We start from the raw sequence: 21,450 nt of genomic DNA on the forward strand, positions 1-21,450 counted from the left end.
AACACCTCCTAACAGTCTAGTTAGATGCTCCTCTCTACTGGTGGTCTGTAGGTGACGTGCTGAGCCCGGTCACCTTGTGAGTCCCCATCCACTGGTCCCAATACCTCCTAACAGTATTGTCAGATGCTCCTCTCTACTGCTGGTCTGTATGAGGCATCCTGAGCCCGGTCACCTTGTGTGCCCCCACACATCCAGTGGTCCCAACACCTCCTAACAGCCTGGTGAGACGCTCCTCTCTACTGGTGGTCTGTAGGGGGTCCTGAGCCCGGTCACCCTGTGTGCCCGCATCCACTGGTCCCAACACCTCCTAACAGTCTGGTCAGATACTCCTCTCTACTGGTGGTCTGTAGAGGGTCCTGAGCCCGGTTGCCTTGTGTGCTCCCATCCATTGATCCCAACACCCCCTAACAGTCTGGTCAGAGGGTGGGGGACAATTCATTGATATGACCATCCAGCTTCTCCCATCCCAATAATGTGCCCCTCTCAGACTCTGGTAACGGGGTGAAATCCCTTCTCTTAGTTATAGAAGCATCTAGTGGTCAACAAGCTCTACACAAGTGAAAAAAGAGGTAACTACACACAAGGAGCCTCCGAGAGCCTCTTATAGGCCAAGGGGGGACCACTTTTAGGGTCTCCGGTGACCAGATCGTTCATCTAATCACTACAACTCCCATCATTTGTATATCTGCCTGAGATGGAACCGCATGTCGGGATCTGCAGTAAAACAACAACTTCTTTTCGGGGCGGACGGTTTTGACAAAGAGAGTATTTCCTGAAATAGACACCTGGCACCCTGCAGATATGCTATTCAGCACTAAATACACACGGGCCCCAATTTTGCCTCCAATTTTATTTTAAAAAAATGCTTACAAATTGATATTAGTGGCTTAAAGTGTGATCCGCAGAAAATATACAAATCTCGTAAAACTTCAGACCAATGTTTATTTGCACATATCTATATAAGATCATCAGAACTGGGAGGACATCTGGTTTTAGCGGGAAATTTTAAAAAGGAACAACCTATGAAATACAGTAATTATCTGCCTTGAAGAGTAATTGCACCGACATTTAAACCAATATATATACGTGTTTATTGTATCAGACAGCCTGATAATAGCAACTGCCTTGATAGACTGTGGATGGCCAATCAGCAAGAATGCTTAGTGTGGCTGTTACCCCTTTAAATGCCCCAATTGGTATTCTGGGGACCCAAATGGCCCCCACTGCGATGAGGTTGGTTGCCATGGCAGCCTGAATCCTTCAGATTGATGCATCTTCTTTGAGATAACTCGTCAGACATTTGCAGGATGAATGGAGAGAAATACCAGCTGAAGGGTATCAGACATTATTACAAAGTATCTGATGCCATTAGGGCCAAAGGGGCCCCACTAAGTCTTAACATATGGAAATAAATTCCACGTGTGATTTTTGCTCTGCTCTCTGATTAGTTCTGATGGGATCGTGTACTTTACAGTAAGGATTGGCGGTGTACAGGGGTGTAACATGTAACCTTTACTGATGCATGGAAAACAAATTCAGTGATCTGAGCGACTTCCCACAAGACCATCGGTGCCAGACTAGCCGGGATCAGGATCTCTGGTGGAACGGTGTGGAGAGTAAACTGAGAATGGCGTGATTGAGGAGAAACATCCAACAAAAGAGGATCCTAAAGACGGAAACGACTCGTCACCGAAAAGTGTCAGAGGACGATGTCAGGAATCATTCTGACTAACGAGCAGTACAGTCAGGAGAAGCCGAATACAACGCTGGAGCTCCAACTAACGTGTCCGAACGCACAACTCGCCGTTCCTCCGCACGGATGGTATAACAGTGGGCGACCAGTTCCAGCGCCATTGTGTCTAAGAGAAACAGAAAGACTCCAGCGGGCAAAAGAGCGCAAAACTTGTATCACTGAGCAGCGGGAAAACATCTCCTGGTCAGAGGGATCCAGATTTCTGTTGCTGATGGGAGGTCAGAATTTGGCGCAAGCAGCATGAATGATGACCCCTTCCTGTCAGGCTGGTGGACATGGAGTAATAGTTCGGCGAATGTTTTCTTGGCGCACCCTGGCTCCTTTGATAACTGTGAATTGATCCCACGGCAAATTGCTGCGGTTCTGAAGGCTAAAAAAGGTCCAACGCGCTAGCAGATAGGGGCTCTAATAAAGTGGCCACTCAGTGTACGTTACTGGCCCTTTAAATGAACATTAATTGACGAAAGCCTCACCTTGTAGACTTTGCTTATTAAATACAAACCGTAGTAACTTGTGGTGCCGCATACTTCGGTCTTTAAATATAAGCCGCGGGTTTCTCCAGAAGCAGCCTTGTATCTCGTCTTTCCATGCATCATGCCACTCCCCGTATTGTAGCGGTACGAAACTAACGGCAGAGAAAATCGTTTTTGATGAAATGGCTTCTGTAAAGTCATATGGCGGGAATTCTCCCAGCGAGCCGCCGCAGTAATACACCGAAATATCCCGGACAACATCCATGGACCTTGAGGTCAGGAAGGCTGAGAAAAACAATTCACTGCATGATCCTTGGAAACTGTCGTAATGTAGCGGGCGGCGGGTTTGGCGCGTGGGTTCTTTTAGGATGCAACGCTGTATAAGAATACATGGGAACAAGAATGTATTTACTCGGGGACAGGTAGTAAGGAACATCGACGAAACAAGCAACGAGTACGACTAATTATACCTGCCGACCGACTGCCAGATGCCGCCACTTCTCTGCAGACTCAGCAATAACTTCCCATTAGCAAGTTGCCAATTAACTTTCCACCTCTTCACGCCCCAGGGTGTACCGTTATGTCCTAGATATGCAGGATTTATATGGAGTGGGATCACGGGCCAGTCCCACTCCACACAAGGCAAGTGCCAACTCATGCTGATCGCGGCTGTTAACCCTTTAAGTGCACCGATCTTTGTTCGGAGATCATCAGCTCCTGAGATCAGAGTGCCGTTCAGTTGACATGGAAGCCGGGGGCCTTCTGAAGAAGGTGGTTTAGGGCTTATTCACACAAGGGTATATATCGGCTGCCGTTTTCACAGTCGGGCCGATAGACGCTACCATCTGATTCATTGGATTCCATTGCATCAGATCACACAGGCGTATGCCACAGCGTAAAAGAGCCTCGCCTGGGCGCTTTTACGCCGGGCAGAAAGGATAGTCCTGGAACTATCTTCCTGGTCAGACTACGTCCACTGCCATGGACAATGACAGCGGGCAGAGAAGGGAGGTGCCAGGGAGTTTAGCAGACTGACTGCTAAACTCCCTCCCCCTTCTCTCCTTCCCTCTGGCTGTTTGCAATGGGAGGGGGCAGGATGGGACAGAACTAAGCTCCACCTCATCCTGCCCCCTCCCATTGCTGTCTGCTGACAAGGGAGGGTAGGTGAGAGGAGGTGAGCTGGTGACGGGGAGGGAAGGGGGAGAGAGCATAGCAGAGCTATGTTGTCTCCCTCTGCCCAACGGCATGTACAGCGAGTCCGTGCATCACATTGTTGCTTATATCGGCCGGACGTGAAAACTCCTGCTGATATATGCCTGTGTGAGTAAGCACTTAATGTAATAGTTTCGTATTACATTATATTATACGAGTGATCAATGGATCGCAGGTTCAAGTCCTCTACGGGGAATTAAAAAAAAATAGGTAAAAAAAAAGTTTTATTAATTATTAGAAAAAATAAAAGGTAATGAAAGTTTAAAAAATAACATTAATAATGCAAAATAAAAACATATTTGGCATCACTATATCTGTAAAAGTTTGATCTATTAAAGTAACACTTTATTTATCCCACACGGTGAACATCGTCAGAAAAAAATACACAACGCCAGAATTGCACTTTTTTGCTCCCCATGTCTCCAAGAATTGTTTTTTTTTTAAAAAGCAAACAAAAAGTAATATGTACTCCAAAATGGTACCAATGGAAACTACAGAAGGTCCTGCGAAAAATGAGCCGTCGCACAACTATGAAGATGAAAAAAATAAAAATGTTATGGCGGTCAGAAAAGAATTTTATTTTTTTTCCAATTATATATTTTATAAGTAGGACTGCAGCAATTAAACTATATTAATCTGGTATCATTGTAATCGTGCCGTCACACAGAATAAAGTCATCGTGTCATCTTTGCTGCTATGTATATGCTGTGACAACAAGATCCTCCCAAAAGTGGAGCAAATTTTGTTTTCCATTTAACTCCACTTAGAAATTTTTCAGTATATTATATAGTACTTTTTTGTTTCCAGGTGACGTATCTATGTGGGGGGGGGGGGGGGGGGGGGCTGGTTATTTTTTGTGGATCAAGATGTATTTTTCAAAGCGACCATTTCATGTATTGGAAAACTAAAAATTTCTGGGGTGAAGTGAGAAAAAATCCACAATTGCACCAGTTTTGGTCTTTTTGGAGGGGAGGTGATTTTTACAGCGGTCATGTTGCTTCATTGATAGGGCTGTGTGATTACTCCTTTCTTGGTGGTGGTGGGGTACCTGCGCTTTGTAGTACCATTTTGAGGAACATGAGATTTTTTGATAGCTTTTTATAACTTTTTTTTTTCTTGGAGATGAGTGACCAAAACAGCGCAATTCTGCCATTGTGTATTTTTTCTTCTAAGTTAATCATGCGGGATGCATAATATGATATTTTAATAAACTGGTCCATTACGGATGTAGTGATACTAATTTTTTCTTTTGGATGCGACGACTTTGAAAAGGTTTTTCTTTTACTTTTATTATTTTTTTATTTTTACAATAATTTAAAAAGATATTTATTTTATTTGTTTTTACTTTTTTTATTAGTCACCATAGGGGACTTGAACTTGCGATAGTTTGATCACTTATTCAGTAAATTGCAATACTATAGTATTGCATTATGTTATATTTTAACAGCCTGCCTATTAAAGACATGCCACAAGCAAGTCTTTAGGGTGAAGTCAGACGAGCCTTTTTCTGCGTGTACGTATGTGCGCAAAAAAGCGCATCTGATAGAACCATTGGTTTCCTATGCAGTGTTCACATGTCCGTTTTTACAGGCGCAAAATCTTGCACCTGCAAAAGATAAATGCAGCAGCAAGGTCCGTGCTGCGCGTATTGAATCCCCGCAGGGAGTCCCCTTATCACTGCACATTGTGGCAGAGGATCGTGATGTTCTCCCATTGCTTTCAATGGGGCTGGCGTTGCAATACAATGAATTTAATGAATGGCCGAGCACTGTCTGTGATTGGCTGAGCGCTCAGCCAATCAGACCAGCCCTTTGAAGAGGCGGGGATTTTTAAATCCCCGGCCAGAAGAAAGTGCTTTATATCAGTACCGGCATGCAAGAGAGAAGAAGTGCTGGATCCTGGACAGCGCTGCTAGGTGAGTAATGTTTTTTTTGTCTGACACCTAGGGATCATTTTCAGGTAAGGGCTTATATTTCAAGCTCTTCCCCGAAAATCACTGAGGGGGTTGCCTGTATCCCATTGCTATTTTAATAGGGTCGTCAAGAGCAACGCTGGCCCCAATGAAAGCAATGGGCATGGAGCTACGGGCACGCGCCTTCTGATAATGCATGGAGCGCTTTTTTTTACGCAAAAAAAAACGTTTTTCTGACTGAGCCCTTAATAGGCAAATAGTCATGGCAGCGCTGGGGACCTTCAGGAGTCACCAGGCTATTGTGATACCACAATGGCATGATCTTATCACGGGTGTGGGAGAACGTTTGGGACATTTAACAGTTCTCTCTGATCTCATCTGTTGCTGCTGGCTGTCGGCTGTCAAAGGTTGTTAAAGGGGTTGTCCCGCGGCAGCAAGTGGGTCTATACACTTCTGTATGGCCATAATAATGCACTTTGTAATATACATTGTGCATTAATTATGAGCCATACAGAAGTTATAAAAAGTTTTTTACTTACCTGCTCCGTTGCTAGCGTCCTCGTCTTCATGGTGCCGACTAATTTTTGGCCTCCGATGGCCAAATTAGCCGCGCTTGCGCAGTCCGGGTCTTCAGCAGTCTTCTATGGAGCCGCTCGTGCCAGAGAGCGGCTCCGTGTAGCTCCGCCCCGTCACGTGCCGATTCCAGCCAATCAGGAGGCTGGAATCGGCAGTGGACCGCACAGAAGAGCTGCGGTCCACGAAGACAGAGGATCCCGGCGGCCATCTTCAGCAGGTGAGTATGAAGACGCCGGACCGCCGGGATTCAGGTAAGCGCTGTGCGGGTGGTTTTTTTAACCCCTGCATCGGGGTTGTCTCGCGCCAAACGGGGGGGGGGGGGGGGGGGGTTTAAAAAAAAAAAAACCCGTTTCGGCGCGGGACATCTCCTTTAAAGGGTTATAGTGGTTTACATTGTAAAAACCTGATGACAGGTTCTCTTTAAGCGATGTTACAGTTATTAATTAGAGATGAGCGAGCATACTCGTCCGAGCTTGATACTCGTTCGAGTATTAGGGTGTTCGAGATGCTCGTTACTCGTAACGAGTACCACGCGATGTTCGGGTTACTTTCATTTTCTTCCCTGAGAAATTTGCGCGCTTTTCTGGCCAATAGAAAGACAGGGAAGGCATTACAACTTCCCCCTGTGACGTTCAAGCCCTATACCACCCCCCTGCAGTGAGTGGCTGGCGAGATCAGGTGTCACCCGAGTATATAAATCTGCCCCGCCCGCGGCTCGCCACACATGCATTCTGACATAGTTCAGGGACAGTGCTGCTGGTGCCGGAGCTGCTATAGGGAGAGTGTTAGGAGTATTTTAGGCTTCAAGAACCCCAACGGTCCTTCTTAGGGCCACATCTGACCGTGTGCAGTACTGTTGAGGCTGTTTTTAGCAGTGTTGCACTTTTTTTTTTTTTTTGTATATCGGCCGTGCAGAGCATTGCGTCCTCAGTCTGCAGTAATTTTACATAGTATAGGGCCAGTAGTGCTGAGGCAGGGACAGTGAAAAAGGTGAAAGACGTATACTGTCTATATAGGCAGTGGGCTTTTCCAAAAAAATTTGGGAAAAAACATTCTATTTGGGCTACCTGTGACCGTCCTGAGTGTACTGCGTCTCTGCTGGGGGTAGTAGTCCTAATTAATACGCAGCCAGCTAAGTGTTACAGCAGGCTTGCGCAAAATTCCTTCCTGGCTCTGCGTTGGCCGTTACATCACCGCTGTCATCTTGTCTAGAGGGAAACAATCTGCAGTAATTTTACATAGTCCAGGGCCAGTAGTGGTGAGGCAGGGACAGTGAAAGAGATGTACTGTCTATATAGGCAGTGGGCTTTTCCAAAAAAATTTGGGAAAAAAACTTTCTATTTGGGCTACCTGTGACCGTCCTCAGTGTACTGCGTCTGTGCTGGGGGTAGTAGTCCTAATTAATACGCAGCCAGCTAAGTGTTACAGCAAGCTTGCGCAAAATTCTTTCCTGGCTCTGCTGTGTGTTCCGTAAGCGAAGTCAGCCTCCAACCACAGGCCAATAAGCGGCACATTTAATTACAGCGTTCTGTTTCTGCACTACTGGTAATACACCATGCTGAGGGGTAGGGGTAGGCCTAGAGGACATGGACATGGACGCGGGCGAGGACGCGGAGGCCCAAGTCAGGGTGTGGGCACAGGCCGAGCTCCTGATCCAGGTGTATCGCAGCCGACTGCTGCGGGATTAGGAGAGAGACACGTTTCTGGCGTCCCCACATTCATCTCACATTTAATGGGTCCACGCGGTAGACCTTTATTAGAAAATGAGCAGTGTGAGCAGGTCCTGTCGTGGATGGCAGAAAGTGCATCCAGCAATCTATCGACCACCCAGAGTTCTGCGCCGTCCACTGCTGCAACTCTGAATCCTCTGGCTGCTGCTCCTCCTTCCTCCCAGCCTCCTCACTCCATTACAATGACACATTCTGAGGAGCAGGCAGACTCCCAGGAACTGTTCTCGGGCCGCTGCCCAGAATGGGCAGCAATGGTTCCGAATCCTCTCCCACTGGAGGAGTTTGTCGTGACCGATGCCCAACCTTTGGAAAGTTCCTGGGGTCCGGGGGATGAGGCTGGGGACTTCCGGCAACTGTCTCAAGAGCTTTCAGTGGGTGAGGAGGACGATGACGATGAGACACAGTTGTCTTGCAGTGAGGTAGTAGTAATTGGAGTAAGTCCGAGGGAGGAGCGCACAGAGGATTTGGAGGAAGAGCAGTTGGACGATGAGGTGACTGACCCCACCTGGTTTGCTACGCCTACTGAGGACAGGTCTTCAGAGGGGGAGGCACGGGCAGCAGCAGGGCAGGTTGGAAGAGGCAGTGCGGTGGCCAGGGGTAGAGGCAGGGCCAGACCGAATAATCCACCAACTGTTTCCCAAAGCGCCCCCTCGCGCCATGCCACCCTGCAGAGGCTGAGGTGCTCAAAGGTCTGGCAGTTTTTCACTGAGAGTGCAGACGACCGACGAACAGTGGTGTGCAACCTTTGTCACGCCAAGATCAGACGGGGAGCCACAACCACCAGCCTCACCACCACCAGCATGCGCAGACATATGATGGCCAAGCACCCCACAAGGTGGGACGAAGGCCGTTCACCGCCTCCAGTTTGCACCGCTGCCTCTCCCCCTGTGCCCCAACCTGCCACTGAGATCCAACCTCCCTCTCAGGACACAGGCACTACCATCTCCTGGCCTGCACCCACATCCTCACCTCCGCTGTCCTCGGCCCCATCCACCAATGTCTCTCAGCGCACCGTCCAGCCGTCGCTAGCGCAAGTGTTGGAACGCAAGCGCAAGTACGCCGCCACGCACCCGCACGCTCAAGCGTTAAACGTCCACATAGCCAAATTTATCAGCCTGGAGATGCTGCCGTATAGGGCTGTGGAAACGGAGGCTTTCAAAGGTATGATGGCGGCATGGCCCCGCGCTACTCAGTTCCCAGTCGCCACTACTTTTCCCGATGTGCCGTCCCAGCCCTGCACGACCACGTCTCCCGCAACATTGTACGCGCCCTCACCAACGCGGTTACTGCCAAGGTCCACTTAACAACAGACACGTGGACAAGCACAGGCGGGCAGGGCCACTATATCTCCCTGACGGCACATTGGGTGAATTTAGTGGAGGCTGGGACAGAGTCAGAGCCTGGAACCGCTCACGTCCTACCCACGCCCAGAATTGCGGGCCCCAGCTCTGTGGTGGTATCTGCGGAGGTGTATGCTTCCTCCACTAAAGCACCCTCCTCCTCCTCCTCCTCCTCCTCTGTCTCGCAATCAAGATGTGTCAGCAGCAGCACGTCGGCAGCAGTCGGTGTCACGCGGCGTGGCAGCACAGCGGTGGGCAAGCGTCAGCAGGCCGTGCTGAAACTACTCAGCTTAGGAGAGAAGAGGCACACGGCTCACGAACTGCTGCAGGGTCTGACAGAGCAGACCGACCGCTGGCTTGCGACGCTGAGCATGGTCATGTGTGACAATGGCCGTAACCTGGTGGCGGCTCTGCAGCTCGGCAGCCTCACACACGTGCCATGCCTGGCCTCGCCTCAGATGCATTCTGACATTAGTTCAGGGAAAGTGGTATCTTGGTGGAGCTGCTATAGGGAGAGTGTTAGGAGTATTTTAGGTTTCAAGAACCCCAACGGTCCTTCTTAGGCCATAGAAATCGCAGATCGCACCTATCTGCGATCTGCGATTCCTGTTCTCTTCTCTATATGCGCTCAGTGGGGCCGGCGGCAGCAGCACCGACCCCATTGAGAACATATAGAAGACAAATCATTCTTCTCTGCACAGCTGTAACAGCTGTGACAGAGAAGAACGATGTTAGCCCATTGAATTCAATGGAGCCGGCAATACAGCAGGTTCCACTGAAAGCAATGCGCTGCCGGCGATCGCAGGATGAATTGTCGGGAAGGACTTAAATATATAAGCCCTTCCCTGCAATTCATCCAGAAATGTGTTACAATAAAAATATATACCGTATATACCGGCGTATAAGGCGACCCCCCAACTGTCACCTTATACGCCGGGAATACAGTGGAGCAAAGAATAAAAAGCATTACTTACGTTTTTAGATGATCTGCGGCGCTCCTGCAGGCTGTCGCTCCCTCCTGGTCCCCGGCAGAGCATTGCTTTCTCTACGAAGGGCTTTAAATCCCCGCCTCCAGAAACACACGTGCCTTCAGCCAATCACAGCCAATGACAATGATGTCATTGAATGGCTGTGATTGGCTGTGTTTCTGGAGGCGGGGATTTCAAGCCCTGCGTCCAGAAAGCAATGCTCTGCCGTGGACCAGGAGGGAGCAACAGCCTGCAGGAGCGGCGCAGAACGTCAGAAGAAGTGAGTAATGCTTTTTATTCTTTGCTCCACTGTATTGCCGGTGTATAAGGTGACAGTTGGGGGGTCGTCTTATACGCCCGGTCGCCTTATACGCCGGTATATATTTTTATTGTAACACATTTCTGGATGAATTGCAGGGAAGGGCTTATATATTTAACCCCTTCCCGACCATTCATCCTGCGATCGCGGGCAGCCCATTGCTTTCAGTGGAACCTGCTGTATTGCCGCTCCATTGAATTCAATGGGCAAACATCGTTCTTCTCTGGCACAGCTGTTACAGCTGTGGCAGAGGAGAACGATCTTTACGCTGACAGTGCGGGGGGGGGGGGGGCCCACTCTTACCGAGTGTAACGAGCACCCGAGCATTTTGGTGCTCGCTCATCTCTATTATTAATATAAACTGTGGCCAATCTTGCAAAAAATAAAAGGAAGCAAAATTAAAAAAAAACAACTTTTCCCATATTTACAATAAAAAAGTCAAAACAAAATACAAAACCATATTTGCTATTGCTGCTTCCCACCTATCAAAGTAACACATTATTCGTCCCGCATGGTGAACATCATCAGAAAACAAGAAGAGAATGCCAAAATTACACTTTTTGTGGTCCAAGAAAAAATGTAATACAAAGTGATCCAAAAATTGTATGTAAAAGTCTAAAATGCTGCCAATAGAAACTACAGGATATCCTGAAGGAAAAGGGCCTCGCACAACTATGGCGACGGAAAACGGAAAAATTGTGGCGGTCAGAAGATGGCGACAGAAAATAATTTCATTTTTTACCTGAAGATATTTAGTTTTTAAAAGTAGTCCATCAAAAAAATAATAACTAATTCCGGGTACGTATATACACGGCGTCCTTGTAATGATACTGACTCACAGAATAACCGTAACGTCATGTTTTGCTATAGTGTGTACACCAGCCGATATACGTCGTCTCTCTCTGCAGGGGGAGGAGGCTGGAAGAGCCGGGAGCAGTGCTCTGAGCACCCGCCCCCTCTCTGCCTCCTCTCCACCCCCTCTGCACTTTTTTTCAATGAGGAGAGGTGGGTCGGGGACGGAGCTAATTCCCAGAACTTAGCCCACCCCCGTTCCACCTCCTCTCATTGCAAATAGTGTAGAGGGGCGGAGAGGAGGCAGAGAGGAGGCGGGAGCTCAGAGCACTGCTCCCGGCTCTTCCAGCCTCCTCCCCCTGCATACAGAGACGCCGTATGTCGGCCGGCGTGAATACCCGTACCGATATACGGTCGTCTGAAACAGCCCTCAAAACAAGACCCGCCCAAAGTTGGAGGAATTGTGTTTTTTCTACTTTACTCCACTTATATGGTACCATTGAAAAATACAACTCACCCCACAAAAAGTAAACCGTCAGGGCTCAGTCAGACGAGCAGAAATGCGCACGTTTTTTCACGCGAAACCCCCCACCCTCTTCCCCTGCGTGTGCGGGCGAAAATCCACACCTACCAAAGATAGAACATATGGGTGGCAATGGGCGTGGTCATGCAGATTCGTTTTCGCACGCGGTGCGTTCTTTTTCTGCATGGAAGAAAGCAAGAATCTCCGCTTGTCTGACCGAGCCCTCAGACCGCAAAGTTGATTGATAATAAAAGAGGTATGCTTTTTGAAAGTGTGGGGGGGATGAAAATGAAACATAGGACTGTGCGCTAAGGCCTCATTCACACGAGCATATGTATTTTTACGGCTGACTGCACACGACATAAAATCACATTAATAAACAATGGCCGCGATCGCATCCTGAGCTTAAATAGCGTTTTCTCATCCATTCCCAAAAGCGTATTGCAGTAAAAGAATATGCTGCAGCGCAGAAATTCTTCGGTTGGTAGAAATCCTCAGATTAACTTCTAATAGCTTCAATAGCGGCAGCGGTCTTCTTTTCTGAGCGCCGGACGCAGGTAAACTCCCTCCCCCTCCCTTTTTTCAGCTCCCATAGGAGTCTATGGGAGCTTCCAGCATTTTTTGGCAAAAGCTAGGTAAAGACCTATCTTTTTACGCAGCCCGAAAAAGTGGCGACCATCAGTTTCACGTATTGATGGTGTGATTTTTTTCACGCGCCCAAAACTTGCTCATGTGAATGATTGCGTTGGAATCCAATGCCTCACATGATCATGATTTTCAGCTAATATATTTACACGGCTAAATAGCTGCGTAAAAACGCTTGTGTGAATGAGGCTTTTTTTCACAGATGTATAGGTCCGTGAAAATAAAACGCAAAACGCGTGTATAAAAAATGTGTAACCAAAGTGGCAGACGCATTTTTTATTCGCACTTGCTGTGTGGTCTCACGATCCTAAAAATTCACACATATAGTGCGGCCCTATTGAAAGCAATGGGAGAGAATCGCTATTCCCTGCTGTGGCTTTGACAGCTGCAGCAGGGGATTCCTTGGATGTGAAACCCCTGGATGCTGTCAGGAGCCTCACCCTGTTGTCAATGGGGCTGGCGGCAGCAGCACCCCCCCCCCCCCCCCCGTTCGGGTGTGATTGGCCAAAGTGCTCAGCCAATCAAAGGCAACGCTTGCAGGAGGTGGGGATTTTTCAATCCCGGCCAGAAGAACATGAAGAAGAAGAGTGCCGCGGGCCCGGGGAGAAGACGCGCCGGACGTGACAGCACTTCTCGGTGATGTATTATTATTTTTTTATTTTTTCCTGCAGCTGGGGCTTATTTAAGTGCTTTGACAGTAGGATTTTCTACTGACGAAAACTGCTTTCTTGTGCGAATCTTAAAACGCTGTCCTAAGCATGTAAAATCCGCCCATGTGACCGCTTTCATTGGAAAGCATTGGTTCTAATAGATCCGTTTTAAAAATGCGCCTATACATGTGTTTAACATTTGCTGGTCTGACTGAGTCCTTAAGCAGTGACAGCTAAGCTAGCCTTTTGTTCTCCACATAATTAACGTCTGCCCTCGTTCAGAGATCTAGTTAGAAGGCGGTGATACAGAGTCATAGGAGCCAGCAATACATTCACTCCGTTCTGATAGTAACATGTAAGGCTGCTGGAGACATCAGTGCTTGACCCGTCAGAAGGCCGAGTCTGGAAATGGTCAAAGAAAACAGACTGCAAAGTGTCAAGTGATTGCAATCCAGCATCTCCAGCCTGCCGTGGGAGGTGGTGAGCGACACAAGTATCAGGATACGAGGGGCTCACCGCACTTACAAAAATGATATCAAATATGATTATGTGCATGTTGGCAAAAGTACATAATTCTAACGATTTCGTCCTAAAATCCTGTTACTTAGTAACATAGTCTGTTAGGCTGAAAAAAGACAAACGTTCATCCAGTTCAGCCTGTTTCCATCCCCCTTGTTGATCCAGATGAAGGCAAAAAACTCCTATGAGGCAGAAGCCAGTTTACCAGATTTGGGGAAAAAAATTCCTTCCCGACTCCATAATGGCAGTCAGAATAATCCCCGGATCAATGTTTGAAACGTTCCTACCTGTCTCCAAGACCAGGATCAACAACCCGCTAGTTATTTATTCTCCATATCCTGTAATATCATAGCGCTCTAGAAAAATTTTGCCATCACCACGTCCTCAGGCAGAAAGTTCCACAGTCTCACTGCTCTTACAGTAAAGAACCCCCTTCTGTGTTGGTGATGAAACCTGCTTTCCTCTAGACGTAGCGGATGTCCTCTTGTTACTGTCGCAGTCCTGGGTATAAACAGATCATGGAGAGATCCTTGTATTGTCCCCTCATGTATTTATACAGAGTTATTTGGTCGCCCCTTAGCCGTCTTTTTTCCGGGGTGAATAATCCCAGTTTTGGTGCCTCTCTGGGTATTCCAGTCCCGTCATTCCGTTTAGTTGCCGTTTTTTGAACCTCCTCCAGCACTGCTAATAATGCCTGCCATATGTTCCCAGCAGTTAGAAATTAGTGTTTGTAATATTGGTTACATTCTTCAACCACCAAATAGGCAATATTCACCAATGACCATTTTTCCGCACTTGTCCAAGTTAACATAATAAGTGTCTGAAAGCTCTTCTGCAGTGGGCAGCAGTATACACCTAAAATAACGGTCCTGCAAAGAACTGGCTCGGCCAAGGAAATCTTCCTATGCTTTCAGTATGTGTACGAGCCAACGGGTTTACTTGAGTCTGCCTGAACAACATATGGTGACTAGCAAGCTTGCCTGTCAGTGTCTCAGTTCATGTGCATGTGCGTTTTTGTTTTTTTTAACCGAGGACCAACCTCACTTACAAAGCCTTGATGGTAGCTGTACTGTAGGATGATTGAAGAACCTTTTGACATCCACTGGCAATCCCTAAGGGCTTTGAAGAACTGGATTCTCTCCAGATGTAGTCCTTGTTAACAGTAGCCCTGGAATGCATCTGTGTCACAGCAGCTCCCCCTTAAGTCTGTGTTAGCGGCTTTGGGTTACTGCACTCGGTCTCTAGATATTGGGTAATATAGCAGCAGTCTCTCTTCACACACGGCCCACTTGTCCCTGTGCTGCTTCACTGACCCCTCACTATACAGCAGCAACTGCTTCTTCAGTCTGATGCCACGGCTGCTTCTCCCTGCTGCACAGCCTCTCTGTAGCGGCGTCTCACTGTATTATGCAGCTACTATTCTTGTTATATCCCCTGCTGAGTACTAGTGTAAGCCCCCAGAACCTATCTTCGACGTGAGTCTTCTTTCCAACAGCCTCATGAGATTGAGAATGACGCCCCTTGCACCTTTTTACTGTGCTGTTTGCCATCCCTTCCTCCCAGCCAGGTTTTGGACTGGGAGTGCGAGGGATCTGGCGCAGTACTTAGAGCCGCAGTGCGGGTGGCTGTAACCACTGTAGCATGTAAGGGAAAGCACACAGCTCCTATCCTTACTCAGAAGCCAAACACTTAACAGTTGAATATACAGGGGGTGGAGAAAAATGTGGAAACCTCATCTGAAATGCATGGGATAGTAACCATTAGCATGCAGCTGCCCCTTTGACCCCTGCTTGCCTTAGAGCTTTTCTGTCAAATTTGTGTTTACTTCACCTCTTGCCCTGCTCTGGGTGGTTTTGGGAGCCAGCTGGTAACAGTAGCTGAGTGGCTCAAACCCCTGACCAATGGGACCTTGTTGCTCGGGCAGATGTTCACTTCTTCCCGGCAGTACCTATGTCATATTACCTCGAAATAAATTACATGGGATTATAAATCATATTTCAATAGGACATGTAGAGACCGATTTTAAGGCATGCATTTCATAGGGTGTTTCCATATTTTTGTCCACCCCCTGCATAAAGATATGAAGCTACCAGATATCAGTAGCATGAGAGGCTTAAAAACCCGATCTGTCCGACCCTTATATTACTCGATGGAAATCAGGGGGCTTTTCAGGTGGCTCTTGAATTGTTAGGATGGTCAACCATCGGCCTTCCGCACATAGCAGCTGGCTTGCATGGAGAGTCCTGATTGGCTCCAGCATACATATGACTCTGCGATTTGGAACTTACACCAGCGGCAGAACACGGATGGGGCTAACACGTCGCGTGACAATTTAAAGGAGATGTCTCGAGGAAGCAGTTAATTTTTTTTTTTGCCCAGTCCCCCCCATTAAACACACATTACTAAGCCCCCCTGTAAATGACATTTCTAGCTGGTTCGTACTTACCGTTCCAGCGTTTCAGCAAGTTATAAAAGTTTCCTCAAGATGGCCGCCGGCTCTTTCCCAGTCGCTCGCTGCAGCCCGACGTGCGCGCTCCCGAGACGCCGCCAGCTGTGTCTCCATGGCAACCGGACGCATCGCAGCCGCCGACCAGACGCCCCGCAGCCGCCGACCAGACAGCAGGTAACCGGCGCTAGCCCCCGGCTCCCCAGCGCTAGCTCCCCCGGCGCAGCGACAGCCCCCCCCATCGCAGCGACTGCCCCCCCGGCCTAGCGCTAGCTCCCCCGGCGCAGCGACAGCCCCCCCGGCCTAGCGCTAGCTCCCCCGGCCTAGCGACAGCCCCCCCGGCCTAGCGACAGCCCCCCCGGCCTAGCGCTAGCTCCCCCGGCGCAGCGGCAGCCCCCCCCGACCCATCACTTACCTGGGAGGCTTCTCGGGGCTGCTGGGCTGGGCTGGGCTGGTCTTCTCCGCTGGGCAGCTCCAGTTTCTGCACCTTCCTCTAACAGAGGATGGTGCAGAATGGCCGCTTCAGCGCGCTCCCGAGCAGTGACAGCTCGTCTGCGCATGCGCAGAAGAGCTGTAGCGGGGAGCACACTGAAGCGGCTCGTGCTGAATGGAGAAGACCGGACTGCGCAAGCGCGTCTAAAAAAGCAAGCTGCCAGCGAATTTAGACGGAACCATGGAGACGAGGACGCTAGCAACGGAGCAGGTAAGTGAATAACTTCTGTATGGCTCATATTTAATGCACAATGTACATTACAAAGTGCATTAATATGGCCATACAGAAGTGTATAGACCCACTTGGTTTCGCGAGACCACCCCTTTAAGGTTTGCTTCATCTGTATAGAGCATGAATGATACAGTATAAAATAATGATCTGTTCACTTGAATGGGGCCAAACATCAAAGCGTGACAGCGACAAAGCTTCAGCAGCGAGCGCCTGCCACGATGAATGTGTCCCTGCGCTCTCTAAATGCTCTCCAACTATTTTCTAACTACACATAGATGTAGCAGAAAGGAAACAGACCTGAGGGAGCAGTATTAGTTGTGAAATATGGCGCGCGGGAAGGGAATATTGTAAACATTATTGAATTTGTACGACTCCCCGGCGATTAGACAGAGAGCGTTTAAAACAACATTAGATTAATAAGATTGATGATGATCACGGATTGTGGACTTATTTATTTGCTAGAAAAATGTTTTGCTGTAGGAGAATTATATTCCCGGCGCGCGCCGCCTCGTCGGAGGCTCAGCGAGAAATACCGCCACTCTGTACAGGGGAATCACCTCAATATACGGGATGTAGTGAGCGGATCCAGCGTTAGAGCTCAATGCGGGTGACCCATATTGAAATAACAACAGCGAACTGGAATAGGAAGCCATGAATGTTCTTCCTTCACGATGGTCCGGCACACGGGCTCCTGGGGGCCCCGGAACATGGATTTTAATTTTGTGTTGTGTCCCCTGTAAGAGATACAGAGTAAAACCCAAGTGCAGAGTTGAAGAGCAGCATATGAGAAGAAGAAATCCACTTTCCTCGTCTCTCTAAGTCTGGTGGGACCGCTGCTATGACTGAAGTAAGGGGAGTCTCCTGGGAGTGGCCTCCTTCTGCGACGTTACATGCATGGAGCTGTCACTGTGGATCGTGTTAGTGAATGGCGCAGCGCCGATTCAGTGTAAATGCAATGCAAATTACTAGTAAGAGTGCGAGCCAATCAGAAGACAATGCAAATTACTGGTAAGAACGCAAGCCAATCACAAGACAATGCAAATTTCAATGTGAACGTGTGAGCTGGAATTTGGTGCAATCACCTTGTTGGACAGGGATTCCCAACATGGATCAGTACCTGAACTTCCTGCACATGACGGTGGATGACGTCCTAGATAATCTGCCCCTGTTGTAGTAGAAGGAGGCCACTTCCAGTGGACTTTCCTTCCTTCAGTCACAGCAGCGGTCCCACCGGATTTAGAGAGATCCGCTTCTCACAAGCTGCTCTTCAACTTTGCAATTTCTGTTTTACTCTATCTTTTGCAGGGGCCAAAACATTAAATCGAAATCCATGTCCGAGTCCCCAGGGGTCCGTGCGCCATACCATCATGTATCGCATCCATGGCTTGCTACTCAAGTGCACTGTTGTTATTTCAACATAGGACAGATCCTGTGCTATATTCGGCTTTTTGACTACACTTGTATTGTAATTTCTTAAAGGTGTTCTCTGTTGTGCCCTTTATAAAACCTGTGTTTAAATAACCTATTAGTAAATTCTGGGTTAGTGGAGGGGGTCCTAAATTCAATACTTTCATCTATCTGCAAGCCCAGATAACAGCTACAAAGAACATTTCTTGCCTTGGAGGACCCAGCATGGTCATACATTACACAGACAGCTTATTGAATTTGATGGGACTTATGTAATACTTAATTTCTCCTGTGGTGTCACTGCAGGAGAATTAAATGCTTGCTGCCAGGTTCTCGCTTATGGCGAAGTCAGACGAGCGTTTTTTTTTGCACGCGCCTGTGGGTGTCTGATAGAACCATTGGTTTCCTATGCAGTGTTCACATGTCCATCTTCTACAGGCACAAAATACTCACACCTGCAAAAGATAGGACATTTGTGAACCGGGAATGTCCATGCTGCGTGTAAAAATCCCTGTGGGGAGTCCCCTCATCACTGAACACTGTCACAGTGCTTAGTGACAATGGGACTCCCCGCAGGGATGAAGGAACCACCTGCCCCAGCTGTCACAGCTGTGGCAGAGGATCTCAATGTTCTCCCATTGCTTTCAGTGGGGCCGATGCTGCTGCCGCCGGCCCCATTGAAAGCAATGTGATGCAGGCAACCCCTGCAGTGATTTTGATGGAAGAGCTTTAAATATAAGCCCTTCCCTGCAAATCATCCCTAGGTGTAAAAAAACCCAAAAAAACATTACTCACCTAGCAGCATTGTCGGGGCTTCGGCGAGTCTTCTCTCTGCTATCCCAGCACTGATTAAAGCACTTTCAAGAGGCAGAGATTTAAAAATCCCTGCCTCTTGAAAGTGCTGGTCTGATTGGCTGAGCGCTCAGCCAATCACAGTCAGCGCTCAGCCATTCATTGGATAACAGCTGAGCTCTGCCTGTGATTAGCCACAGCCACTCAGCCAATCAGAGGCAGTGCTCAGCTGTCCTTTAATGAGATCGTGGGTTGTCGTTTGAGTGTCATGGCACCTGAGGACCTTTGGAAAGGCCCCAGGGCTGTCATAGCAGAATGCCTATCAAGCCGTACAGATCGCAGTATAATGTAATCCTATGGCTTTACAGCATAGGAGCGATCAAAGCATTGCAAGTTCTCGTCTCCTCTGGGAAGGAAAAAAAAAAGTAAAAATAAGTTTTACAATTTTTACTAATTATTAAAAAAATAAAAAGTAATACAAGTTTTTTAAAACCCTTTAGCCATATTTATAATAAAAGAATCTAAATAATACATAAATGCATATTTGGTATTTCTGCGTCCGTAAAAGCCTGATGTATGAAAGTAACGCGTTATTTACCCGACACATTAAATAGCACCATTGAAAAATACAACCCATTCCACAAAAAACAAGCAGCCCTCAGACGTCTACATCTATAGATAAATAAAGGAGTTGTGATTTTTTAAAAGGGAAGGGGGGGGGGGGGCGGGGGGGGGGGGGGAACCAAAAATGGAAATAAATTGATAATTGCACGCCGTCCTATAGTATTACGTATATTCTTCCATCTTCTGTATCACAACAAATAATTGCCTGTCTTTTTTGTTTTCCAGAGCATCAGAGCTTCAGGACTTATTCTGCTGGAAACCGTTTTGTTTGGGTCTCTCCTACTATACTTCCCAGTAAGTGCATTCATTTATCACACTGGTGGAACCCTGGAGTATGCAGATTGTATCCAGGAACGTATGTTGAAGCATTGAGGGCATTGCAGAACATCATAAGGCCTTGTTCACATGATAACTATCACTAATACATAGAGTAAGAGAAAAGGAAAATGGTTTTTTTTTAATGTTTTTGGAAATGTGATATAACGCCCTGTTTCAGTTTCTTCGTTTTTAACTAGTTTTTTCCCCACTGACGTATATGTGGGGAAAATAGGTGCCACAACAGCAGACATGGATCCACTGTGCGTCTAAACTGATCTGACTCGGGACTAGATCTAAGGGTTGCACCTCAGGATCCTCGTTTTTTACTCATTAACCCCACCAATGAGAATCTTGTCTTTGTTGTGGGAACCTCAGACCACCACCCCAGAAATAGTCTTGGTTAAGAGGCAGCTGATGCAACTTGGTCAATAATGCTGCACACAAGAGATGTAGTCGAAGAACAGAGCCAAGGTCAGGACTGATGGAGGTCAGGTGTAGATAGAGATGCAGTTGGAGAACAAAGCCGAGGTCAGAGCAAGAGGATTTCCGGTGTGGTTGAGAGGCAGGCCAAGGGTCAGGACAGGCAGAAGATTTGTAGTCAATAAGCAAGCCAAAGTCAGGAGAGGAGAATCATGGAAAGTTGAGTGAGACAAGCATAATTTAAAAAAACAGGAGATCGGACAGAAACACTTTAGCACCTTTGCAAAGTAGAAAACCAATTTCTCATCACCCTTAGTGAAATGTGTGGCTTTAAATAGTGTCAGGACTGCGTGGGGACTGGAAATCTGGATGAGTGCTGGCCTTTTAAGAGGCAGGCCGAGTGCACATTTGCTTATTCAGGCAGCAGAGATATGGTGCGGATGACAGGAGAAGGGGAATGGGAGACGAGGCTGCCAGAGGAGACAGGTGAGGAGAGCAGCCCCAAAATGTGACAACAGGTCACTGAAACATTATGCAATGAGCTAGGCCAGACCCAGGTGGGGGAGCAGCAGGAAGGTTGCTTTTTATCACGGAGGCGCCGCTGTACTCCTCCCTGAAAAATGTCAAGTTGGTGATTCCAGTCCGTATACAGACCAAGGTGCGTGCTAGGCAAAATAATAATGCAAAAATGAAAAAATTAAGATAAAACATTTCTTTCCCTTGAAGTGCAGTGTGGTACCTCAGTGCAGATGGTGAATTGTGGGAAGGGACTTCAGGAGACAGAATTAAAGATAAAATCATGAACAGTTTATTGCTTCAAAGTAACAGTAATCTTCAGCTTTCTTTAGTGCAATTTGAGAATTACTCAGCATTTTTGCAGTACAATTCAGCTTCACTTTACTTAGAGGTAGTCAATGAGAGTGTATGCAGGCATGAGGCACAGACTTCCTATCTGGACAACAAATGGGCTCTTTGACAGTAATTAAACATGGGATTCTTTCCTCTCCTCTATCCTTTGCCCTCCTGCTTTTCTCTCTCTATTGGTAGCTATTCTCTGAGTTTCTTTTCTTAAAGAACGTTACAATTACTTTAGTCCTTGGTTGGTTCTCTTCCACTCTTTCAAATTTTAAGATTTCCCCTTAGTGCATTATAGTTCCTGTAGATTCATGCTGAAGATTAGCTATTTCTTTTCTTGACTTTCTCCTATGATTATAGAACTTTTGGGGTACTCACACTTTCTGTCCTTCCCACCGCACTGGTTAGTAGCTTTAGTTCTTTACTGGAGCTCTGTCGAGCAATCTCCTTCT

At 47.6% G+C, this 21,450-nt stretch overlaps 1 protein-coding gene across 1 annotated transcript in view; it reads left to right on the forward strand.

Moving 5' to 3' along the window:
• Positions 1-21,450, forward strand: part of GPR158 (G protein-coupled receptor 158) — a 266,743-nt gene that overhangs the window by 154,555 nt on the left and 90,738 nt on the right. Inside the window, exon 7 of the mRNA XM_066584562.1 lies at positions 19,631-19,699. Coding sequence (XP_066440659.1) covers positions 19,631-19,699 — 69 coding nt within the window. The remainder of the gene's footprint in view (positions 1-19,630; positions 19,700-21,450) is intronic.

The sequence above is a fragment of the Eleutherodactylus coqui genome, chromosome 12 (assembly GCF_035609145.1).
Source record: "Eleutherodactylus coqui strain aEleCoq1 chromosome 12, aEleCoq1.hap1, whole genome shotgun sequence".
Classification (NCBI taxonomy): domain Eukaryota; kingdom Metazoa; phylum Chordata; class Amphibia; order Anura; family Eleutherodactylidae; genus Eleutherodactylus; species Eleutherodactylus coqui.